The 11,240-nt window shown below is 51.8% G+C and overlaps 2 protein-coding genes across 2 annotated transcripts; one reads left to right on the forward strand and one right to left on the reverse strand.

Moving 5' to 3' along the window:
* Positions 1-868: 868 nt before the first annotated feature.
* On the forward strand, positions 869-2,240 carry T069G_02891 (protein kinase domain-containing protein; the record flags this gene model as incomplete). Its single annotated transcript, XM_056170101.1, has 2 exons — positions 869-1,045; positions 1,164-2,240. The coding sequence occupies 2 exons, from the start codon at positions 869-871 to the stop codon at positions 2,238-2,240; spliced, it is 1,254 nt and encodes a 417-aa protein (XP_056030993.1).
* A 1,410-nt stretch (positions 2,241-3,650) lies between these two features.
* T069G_02892 (PAP2 superfamily domain-containing protein) lies at positions 3,651-5,079 on the reverse strand (the record flags this gene model as incomplete). The annotated part of the gene is made up of 2 exons (XM_056170102.1): positions 3,651-4,608; positions 4,676-5,079. The coding sequence occupies 2 exons, from the start codon at positions 5,077-5,079 to the stop codon at positions 3,651-3,653; spliced, it is 1,362 nt and encodes a 453-aa protein (XP_056030994.1).
* Between the last annotated feature and the right edge of the window lie 6,161 nt (positions 5,080-11,240).

An 11,240-nucleotide genomic window follows, 5' to 3' on the forward strand; every position in this document is an offset into this window, starting at 1 on the left:
AATATAGATATAATAGCAGTTATTGGAGAAGGGATTTCAGCTGTACCCCAAAAAAGAAACCGTGGGTACCAAAATGGCTGATTTCTCATTCTCCATTGTCGCATTGCACATAGCCAAGCGCTCTCTCACATGCTTTATTTGGCACCGTCATCTCAACTCAAGCTTCGTGTTCGGGAATCAACTTTAGAGTTGGTAGCTAAAAATAAACCGCATCTCTGCCACTTATTGCCACCTCGATTTAGTTCATAGGGGTTTATCTCTTGGCAGCTGCCATCTCCAAACGTGGCACATCTTTCAAAATGAATACATACCTCTGTATTACACACATGACAAACTTCCGCGTGTAAAAAAAAAAAAAACCTATGCCGTGGACGGCGAATTACGTGCAGGTACTGATGTTTGCGATGCGTTTGTTAAAATCCTTGGACTAGACTAGCTAGACTGTAAGTGGTTTTTTCTTTCTCATTGTCTTCCCTGATTTGCCCGCCTCGTTTAATCAGCCTCAGTCATACTGGCAACCTCTGCTCAGGTCATCAGCTTTGAAATCGCTGCTTGATAGGCTGCCGAGTTGGACCATGCATTCTAGGCTCCCCCTAGGCCCCTCCCCCACCTGGCGTTGAAGACCGCCTTAAACTCCCCTTGGCCGTCACAACTAATCAATCCCGCCCCCAGAATCCTTTTTCTTGGTCCAAGGTCGCAAGAATCCATCTTCTCCCGAAACTTGCTTCTAACACGTCAAAATAAGTGTCGCCCTTAATCTACCGCTATCCTCCTGCTCGTAGCTGCCCACTGCCGCCTTTCCCGCCCGGAGCACCTCCGCCATTCTTCTTCCAAGCCTCTCCTCTCCGGCATCGCGGCTCCGACCACGATGAGCCGCCAGCAGCCTCAGCAGCAACCTCAGGTTCAGCCCTGCAGATACAAAGTCGGAAAGACACTGGGAGCGGGCTCGTACTCCGTCGTCAAGGAATGCGTCCATATTGATACCGGGCGCTACTATGCGGCCAAAGTTATCAACAAGCGACTCATGGCGGGGCGAGAGCACATGGTACGCAAGCCCTCTTACTACATCACCTCCATCAACTTGGCAACCCTTGGTGCCTTTTCGCTTCTTCTATTCGCAATAATACAAGAATACGTGCTGATCAGATGGGAGGAGGGAATAGGTTCGCAATGAAATCGCCGTCCTCAAAAAGGTGTCCATGGGGCACCAAAACATCCTAACGCTAGTCGACTACTTCGAGACAATGAACAACCTCTATCTTGTTACGGACCTGGCTCTCGGAGGCGAACTGTTTGATCGCATCTGCCGCAAGGGCTCATACTATGAATCCGATGCGGCCGATCTCATCCGCGCAACGCTGTCCGCCGTCGCATACCTCCACGACCACGGTATTGTTCACCGCGACTTGAAGCCCGAGAATCTACTCTTCCGCACACCCGAAGACAATGCAGACTTGCTCATCGCCGACTTTGGTCTCTCCCGCATCATGGACGAGGAACAGTTCCATGTCTTGACCACCACCTGCGGCACTCCTGGCTACATGGCTCCCGAGATTTTTAAGAAGACGGGCCATGGTAAGCCCGTCGACCTGTGGGCCATAGGCGTCATCACCTACTTCCTCCTGTGCGGTTACACCCCGTTCGACCGTGACTCCGACTTTGAAGAGATGCAGGCCATCCTCAACGCCGACTACAGCTTCACTCCGGTCGAGTACTGGCGCGGCGTCTCGTCGTATGCCAAGGACTTCATCCGCCGCTGCCTCACCATCGACCAGGACAAGCGCATCACTGCCCACGAAGCCCTGCAGCACCCCTTCGTCGCCGGCCTCGCGCCCTCAGATGGCGCTGGCGAGAACTTGTTGCCCACGATTAAGAAGAACTTCAACGCTCGGCGCACGCTTCACGCTGCCATCGACACCGTTCGCGCCATCAACAAGCTCCGTGAGGCGCAGAATCTGATGATGGACGGCGCCCGCTCCCAAGAGCCTGCTCGCGCTCGTGGAGGTCCCAACGCTGCTGCTCCGCCCATCAGCGGTGCTCGTAAGGACGACAGCGCCATATCTATGGGCTCTAGTCAGGGCAACGACGTCGACACCAGCGCTCACAGACAGGCTGATGATGTAGTCATGGGCAACACAACGCCCAGCTCCGACGTGCCTGCGTTGCTACAGCCAGGCAATCTAGCTAACCGTATCGTGCAAACAAGCAAAGGTCTCTGGAACCCTGAAGCCGCAAGGTAGCAGTGGAGACGATATGATCAATCACACCAAAGTAGTGATGGAGGAGGAGAGCCCCATGTCCTCTCCAAACAGAAACATACAGTATACTATCTCTGGCGCTGGCAGCCGTTGATGAGCGACTTGTTTCTGATATAGAGTCTTCTAAGCTTCAACTGGACGAGAAACGAGAATCATACGGTTGTCTCTTAGAAGTCCTTCTCCATCTCCATTACCCATTCACTCAAATAAACCGAAAAGGAAAAAAAAAAAAATCGAGCCTCGCATTTTTTGAAGAAAACCCCTCCTTTTGCTTATTTTCATTTGCTTTTTCATTTCTTTTTTTCTATACGTCTGTTCGAGCCATGGGAAATATTGAAGGGTTTTTTTTGTTCACGATGTGCCGGAAATGGGAAGAGGTAGAAAAGGCAGATGTCATGAGATATCATAAGACATGTATATGGCTACATAGCAAGTGAAAGGGGCGCTTAATATCACGTCACGAATGAAGAACTGATTTACCATCAGACCATGATACGCAATACACCAAAGACTTAACGTAATTTAGTTTTCATTATCGATGTCGGGACTTTCCCTACTTGACTATCACAAGCAGTTTGTAAATACATGTAACAGAATGTCATTCATTCATTCATTCATTCAGTCATTGCCAGTACACCATATAGAGACAAAGGTAGGTAGGTTTTCATCAATTTTTTTGTTCTTCATTTGTGCCTTTTGTTCAAAAGGTTGAGCGAGCGGCATCTTTGGTATTTGCGACAGTGGCCTAGTTAACTCTCCAACACCGCCCTCTCCCTCCATCCTGAATGTTTCTCTATCCAGTAATTGGATATGTTCGTCCATCCAACCCGATTACCCTCCGGGTTATCCTTCATCAGTGCCCCAACTCGTGGCTCACTTAGCGAGCGTTCAGTGCATGTACTCATCCCATCCATCTCCCATGCACGGATTATCCCCTTGGTATGTATACATTACGTACTCTATCGTTTGAAGTAGTACCCTCCCGTGTCGAATATATGCAGTCGAATCATTTGAAAGGTTCGAATGGAAAAATGTTATCCTTTTCTTTCCCATGATCCCCCAATCCAGACTCCCCTCCCCATTATTAAATATTCAGTATCCGGTTTAGCCATAACGAAGCCGGACGTGATTCCCCCCTCACCAATAAGAAAATGAAATCAACACCACATTGCGCCATTTCGCTGTGCCGATGAATGCCAAAGATGTTTGGAAAAAGTTAAGGCCTTCGCCAAATATTAATTACGAATTTTGAATCGAATCATAAGCGGGTTCGTAACGCTCAGTCACCCGTCGTAAGGGTGATGAGTTTGTGTGATATAGGAGATAGAAGTAGGAAAATTTGTATCGTCGAGCAAGCGATGCCCGGCGGCATCGTCGGATTCCAACATGCCATTACCGTGATACAACAACTTCGCTCAAATCAACGTCTCTGGGTGGGATCTGGCCATCCCAGGCCTGCCCGTCGCTAGTCAAGTCCATGACTAGCATTCCGGGGATTGAGGCTTCTGAAGCAGTGGGGCTGAGGGTGCCACTGCTAGAGCTGCAGCTGGAGCTGCTGGCAACAGTCCATCCGTCGCTAGAGTTGGCACGGCGGTGGTCGATGAAGCCCAAGCTGAAGTACTGGCCGGACTCTTCGTCTACGACCTTGTGGTGGTCGCCGGTCTCGACATACTCGTATTCCCATCGTGTCAGCTTGTCGGCCTGGCGTTGGGGCAGCCACCTAGCACGAGAAGAGTAGTAAAAGGCAGCAGCAATGAGACCGCCAGTCACCAGGTCGATGGCATAGTGGTGGCTCAGATACATGGTGGCCCACCAGACCCAGCCAGCGTAAGCAGCAAAGAAGAACTTGAACTGGGGGAAGCAGTGGCTCATGAACAAGGCTTCGAGGACAGCATTCGCAGCGTGGAGAGAGGGGAATGCGCCAAATGGAAGCGGGGCATTGGTGAAGTTGGTTGTATACAGGTCAATGCCGAAAATCGCGTCGACACGAGCCAATCCAGCGGGAGATCCGGGCATGCCGTAAGCAGCAGGGACGAGTCCATGTTCATTCTCATACCATGGTGGCGTGCAGGGGAAGATGAGCTGAATAGTAACGCCAAGAATGCTCATCCAACCAAAGGCACGGGCGAAGACGGGGGTGGTGCCAGGAGCGGAGAAGATGAAGATGATTAGAGAGCACACTGCAGGCGCTCCGAAGTGCATGATGCCATAGGGAAGCCAAGCCAGAATATCCAGAATGGGATGCTTGTGGGCCGAGAGAATGTTGGAAAGATTGGCGCCGTAGAGAACGTTTTCCAGGGCGGGCAAGATTCGAACCCAAATATGAGGACGATACTCGGTAGGGATAAATCTAAACAAGACAGGGCAGAATTAGCAACACAGCTCGCGGGAGCCAATTGACAGACGGGCCAACTCACCGACTAGTGAAAAAGTAAAGCAGCCAGACCCAGATGGGAAGCGACGGGAGGAAGAACTGGCGGGTGGCCGGCATGAGGAGAACCCATGCGGCGCCCATGAGGGCAAACAGCTTGAGGGCCGGAGCCGGAGGAGCCATGTAGAGCGAGAAGAGCGTCAGACCGGCCAGGACGACGTATTGCAGGTCGGCAAGGCGCCATTGGTGCTTCTGCAGGTCTCGCAAGCCGTCCCAGAAGTTGAACGAAGTCTGCAGGCTCGTGATGTCCTCGCCGCGATGCGTCGTGTTGGACTTTGCCCGAGGGCGCCGGCGAACGTAGCGGGCGGGAAGGCGGTTGAGGAAAGCCAAGTTGACGTGCTCCGTCAGCAGCGCCGGCAACTTGGGCTTTCCCGATCCAAGATCCATCATTGTTGCTAGAGTTGTTTGCCCAAAAAAGTAATGTTCAAAAAAGAACTAAAGGTCGCCTGGTCGTGCAAGGGCGGAGAATTGTCGCGAATCTTTGCAGCAAAAGGAAAAAAAGCAACCCGTGGTGGAGAATTGGGGGAGAAAAGGAGTCGGCAGCGATGCTGGTCCAACCAAGTACCGAATACAGCGGATTGTCCCAAACACTATCTCATAATACCCAAGGACGAAGCCAAAGAAGCAGCAATTTGCGTGCACTTGTCGCAGCCGAGGCGTGTCGAAGCACGTGCAGTTGGGAAATTTGTCGACGACGGAGACGAAGAGACGACGAACAGGTTCCACAGGCCGATGGGACAGGATGTCGTGGGCGCTGTAGGGCTTCTGCGTGCGTAACGAGCAAAAGGCCGCTTTGGATGGTGTTCTTCCAAGGGACAGAGAGGGCGGAAGGCCGGGAGCGCCAAAGAGGAAGGCGAGGGAAGAGGAGAGAAGAGGTCAAGTCGGATAGAGAGGACAAAGGAGAATGAAGCCAAACGGAGGAGGAGGGGACAAGTCTAGTATGTAAAGGTCGAGCAAAACGCAGAGGGTCTGGTCGTAAGTGGCAGCAGTAGGTGAGGTAAGACAGGGAATGATGACAAGGTGCAGGAGGGCGGTACGAGGCGCTGGGTACCTCCGAAGCGTGCAAGTACGAGTACAAAGGAAGTGTGTCGTGTGGCGCAAGAACCTTGCACAGGCATGGCGACGGAATTAGTGCGGACAGCGGCGCTGTGTGTGTACGAGAGCAAGCACTCCGAACGGGTACCCTTGGCGGCGGTACTTGTACCGTAGGTACATGGCGGGTGTCTTTTTTTTTTTTTTTTTTTTTTTTTCTCCTTCCCTTCCCTGCTCTGTTCTTCGTCTAACGGCTTTGTTCCTTAGCGCGCGTGGGACGGACACCCGGGCTTTGCGCTGTTGCGGCGCAAAAAACGATTGATGGGTCGACTTCAAGCGCTGTGATTAGACAGGGCCCGGGCTAATTTGGGGACAGCCCCGGAAGCTGCGGCCCATGAGTACCGATACCTCGCAGCGCGGTACCATCGATTGGCTCTGGACGCCGTGCTAGCGCTCGTCCCACGTCCCGTAGGTGCCTTGGACGCAGTGGTCGTAGTGTGAAGATTGAGTGCTCCGTTGGCCAGCCACCGCGCGCGCAAGTACCGGTACTCGCACCGAGGCTGCAGCCGCCCCAGGCAAGCAATCCCTGGAGCTCTTGGCGGCTTGGCCCTGGGCGCCTGATGGTGAAATTGCACCCGGTCTGCGAGCGCTGTGAGTGGCTGCGGCGGCTTCTGGTGGGGGACGCCCACTACTGCTGGCCGAGAATGCCGGGATGCATGGCGATGCGCACAATTAATGCGTGCCATGGCAAGGGCAAGAGAAATTGTGCTCGGTGACGGAGCCGCGCTGCTTCCGCCCGCGAGAGCATCAGCTTCAGTCGATCAATTTCACTTCATCTCATCTTACCATTGCAGCTACCACATGGCAATTACCGTCAGACTTGAATGAATCAGCTAATACGCGTACTCTTACCTTCAATCCCGCCTTTTGGGACGAGTTTCTGTACAAGTACAAAAGGTACAAGATCGGGGGGACTCTCCGCCTCTACGAGGCTAAAAGAATGTGGAATCGGGCCAACTCGACGATGACGGACTGACGAATCTTTCCACCACAAAAGCTTCTTTCAATGGAATAAAACGGTCCAGTCTACGAAAGCTTCTACTAAGCACCTAATTAATTATAGCAGTAGCAGTTCAATAGTATTGAACTTCAAGCGTCCATGACGTCTAATCTATCGCAGATGAAGCCATTTGCTATGTGTCTACAGTTGGGTAGTATCCCGCACTCTGGATAAGGTACTTAGGTAAGGTGGTCCGTTGATAAGTCGGGCTGCCGGAGGTTAGAAAATGCCGATAAGAGATTTAATTAAGCATTTGATCCAAAGTGGTCAGTGGATTCTCTATTGCGGCATCTTTGGCGGCGCAAGGAAACAGAAGAAGAAAAACGGACGTTTCGGTGCCGGGTCCCTCTTCAGCTTCGACCGAGGGTCTCCTTGCACCTGTTGAGAGCCCAACTCGGCAGAGAGGGGGGACGGAAGTTGAAATGCATGCAAGTCGAGGCACTTGAGAATGCCGGCTGTGGCGCGTGGATGGCGCCGCTGCGACGAAGAGAAGAGCCGAGACCCCTCCAAAATAGGAAGAAGAGCAAAAAAGAGCAAGATCAAACGGTGCAAACAGGGTTCGATCGAAGCAACGAGTAGAATCATAGCCGGGTCACGCGATGGAAGCCAGTGGACGTCGACAGAGCACACAAGCGAAGCTCGTGGTTGGATCGTGGCCTCAAATCCAGCTAATGCGCCAAGGTCAACTAGCGCACGACAGTCACACTTTTTTTTTTTCTCTGCATATCGTCTGTTCCGTGCGGTGAGCAAAAAGCGCCTCGGCAGAGCGGGCCTCCAACGTGTTCCGTGGCCGCAAGAACATCCAGAACATGTCGACTAAACAGAGGGGAGACTTGGAAATTGCAATGATGAAAGGCTCCCGGGAGCCGTCATCTTACTGCTTGTCACATCCCGTGTAATAGAATCGAAGTGTTACATACGATGCCAGGAATACTTGAACCCTGGGCTTCTTGGCTCAGACCATTTCAGGCGCTTACCTCTCGCTGTTTGTCCCAAGTCCGCGAAATAGGGATCGATGGATTGGCCCCGAGAATGGTTCACATCACCCCTAGCTGCATGGAGCATGGCCTTTTCCTGGCGCCCGAAGAGTAAGAAAAAGACCGCCGTTTCAAACGGGGCCGAAAAAACTCAAGCCCTCATCCAACGGCTCTCCGGCAGTACTCTTCCAAATAGCATTGCTCCGGAGTCCGCAGACGCTATCAATTACCGCTACTTGATTGCCAATAATAACCGCGCGCGCGCGTTGATTTCTCTTCTGGCCTCTTCACCTTTTTCCTCAACCGACCTAAGCGGCGGGCGTTGGCCGCATCGTAGCCCCGATTCCATCGTCACTTGGTAACGTTCTGTGGAGTTAGGATATGCCGGGAGTGCAACCCTCTCGGGCACATGGCGAGATATCATGCAGGCATGAGCGAACTGCTTGATAGCGGTGGAGAGGGCAGGTCACAGGAAAAGTCGGATGACAAAACAAAATCTCGCTGCTTGTTGTAGCGACTTTGCCGACTTGCCCAGCTCAGTAATTGCTGCTCTCTCAACTCCAAAGCGCCCAAGGATGTGGTGTAGAGCGACAAGCGCACTAGGCGGTCTCGGCTCTCTTCCCATCTCACCCAGCAATCTCATCTCAGACAAATAGATATGATAGTACTTGTTGCCTCGTACTGTATACTGTATTGGTTATATTGGTGAATGGGGTATGAGTACGCGTAAGCACGCTGTTTGATCGAGACTCTGTTTCATATCAAGCTACTTTTTATGCCTGTTTAAGGGACCACGAATCAACCCAGGCGTGTCAAGTAATTATAGAACAAACAAACTCAAAGCCCAGGTCCGTATGCTGCTAAGAATGTCCCTCTTCAAAAACGGCAGCCGTCTTATCAGTTAGATGCGCTTGGAGATCTCCGCCAAGTGACCGACTGCAACTCGGAGAGTGGTCGCGTGGCCTCCACTCCGCTACATGCGAGAGATCAATACGTGTACTCGTATCAGCTCGCTTGACTCGCTGAAGCTGTCCACGGAACATTGAACAGGAAGCTCGAGAGAAGCACGGCCGTTGATCCCCAGAGACGGATCGGCCATAACCACATGTCCACGGACACATCTCTCGCGTGACCCCTGCTTGAGAGCGGGAATCTCGGGCGGCATGCAGCTCCCAACAACAACCTAGACCGGGCTGCTGTCTTTCTTCCGCATGTGCCAAACCCGAAAAGAAATGGTGAGCGTGTTAGCTGCGACTGCGGCTACTGCAGTGCGAGCTAGGAAGAGAAACAAAAAAGTAATATGACGACATTGAGCAGCCCAGCTCCAATCCGGACAATTCCAGCCAACTACCTACCTAGTAGACTACCCTTTTTCTTGCTCTACCTTTTTTTTCTTCTTCTTCTCTCTTTGCTGGGCGACGAACCAGATTCCGCGGAGGCGGCCTTTTTCCATGCTACTTCTCTTTTTTAGCGCCTGTGGCTCCGATGGAGAACACCTAAAAGTCTCTGTACCAGTACGTCGGGCGCATGTACTTCCACGCATGTACCTTTTTGGTCTTGTGCCTTGCTCGAATTGTCATTTGTGACGGTGTGATTTTCTGCTTTGATTTAGTGCACAGGCGCGTGCTCTGACATGTGAGTTTTTGCCGATTCTGTGATCGCACTCTATAATTTCCCTCCGCAAAATTGGGAAATTGGCCGCTCGCTGGCGAGGACGAAGTCTTTTCGGCGGCTTTTGCCTGTCGCACTTGTTTTCAGGGTTCCTTTTAGCGACGCATTTCCTCGGGTATGTGCTCCGCAACTTTCATCAAAGAACCAGGTCCCATAGAGGCATACCACGAGTACAAGCATCAAGCTCTTCGAAAACTCAGTGACGACACTGCGGCTAGTCCTATCCAGATCACGTCAGCTCAGCTCAGCAGGATCGGGCCTCTGTTGCGCTGGAGCCAACCAAACTCTACTGCGCCTCGCGTTGCCCAGCTTTCCCAATTGCGTCTTTATGTTTGTAGCTAGTTCTGCCTAATCGAGCCTATTCGTTGGTTGGCTTTGCAACACCATTTCTCTGTCAAAGAGCTCCCGGATAGGGTGTGGGAGACGTTTGGTGATGCAATGCTTCTCTGCTGCAGAGCAAGAGATGGTTTTGTTCTTCTTTCAACAGGTCATCACTCGCCTGTATAGATTAATCACACCACTCGCCAAAGCTGAACGAACCAGGTCCGCTTAATCCGATAGGCTAAAAAAGCCATTTGGTAAAAATGCAACGAAGAGAAAAGAAAAAAACGCAGACCCGTCTAAGATCTCTGATGGAGATGATACGAGTACCTCGGCTTTGAAGTAAAATTTCTTTTTCTTCTTCTCTTTCTTCTTTCTTCTTTCGCTCGTTCGCAGTAGTGCCTTCAACGGGCCGAGGCCTTAAAGCTTTTCTTTGTTTCCTCGCGTTACGCCTCATGCAAGGGCAGCACCACTAACATCACTACCTCTCGCTTTTGACTTTTGTTTGATCTAATAAAAGAATCTCCTCCCTTTATCACGCCCGTATGTACTCCGTAGCAAACCTCGATTTCTTTAATTTCTTGGCAAGGGTACAACACCCAAAACACGCGGCGATCTGAGGCCATCGTCCGCGCCAAAGATCCCTGCCTCCAGAAACTCTTTTCCCCCTGTTGTGTTTATCGCCTGGTTACGGATACAGTATTTGCTCCTCCGAGTCAGTTTCGCGGGACCCTAAATGCTGATGGGCTCCGTATCAGCGCGACTCCCTCTCCCCCATCGTATCGTATTCCGTGTTGTCCTTAGCCGTTCCCCTTGCAACGAATTGCGTGTAAGCCGGCGCTTAGTCAAGCGAGCTCAATCCAGCAACAAAGCTGTCATCAACCGTAAGGGTACATGATACGCGAGGTAAATTGCGATGCTCCATAGGGGCGGAATCGCCCAACAAAGTGCGAGAGCGATGTCCATCACACCCCACGAAGCACAGCTTAAGATTAAAGTCACCCACGAGGAATAGCTCTGTCTCACCACCACGAAACGAGCCACGCAAACTGTCCCTGGATGACGAAGCCTTTTTTTTTTTCTTTTTGCCTCTCCCTCAATTTCGCGCAGGTTCACAAGTAGGTACCCGTACATTAGGTCCTATCGTGATGGGTACGCGTACAGCAAGGCGCAGAGTCAGCCCAGTAGAACGCCGCCAGCTCAGCCAAGAAGGATCGCATCTCCGCCAAACCAGCCACCCGTCCACGTATCGCCGTCTTTTGTCCAAAGTAGCAGTACAGAATAGTATTGCCAGGGGGTTTGTAAACTGCGCGGCCCAAGATCAATCAAATCTTGACTTTCGCCCTGCCGACGGCCGATACCCCTGCATTGCCGCTGCCGCTCCGTCCACGTATGCATGCTTCATTTTCCCTGTACGACAGCCTCATTCATAACCTTGAGGTTTGCTTGCATGGGGGCAACCTGGTAGCTGATTTTGCTGGGACAAGTAT

This window comes from Trichoderma breve, chromosome 2, assembly GCF_028502605.1.
Source record: "Trichoderma breve strain T069 chromosome 2, whole genome shotgun sequence".
NCBI lineage: Eukaryota > Fungi > Ascomycota > Sordariomycetes > Hypocreales > Hypocreaceae > Trichoderma > Trichoderma breve.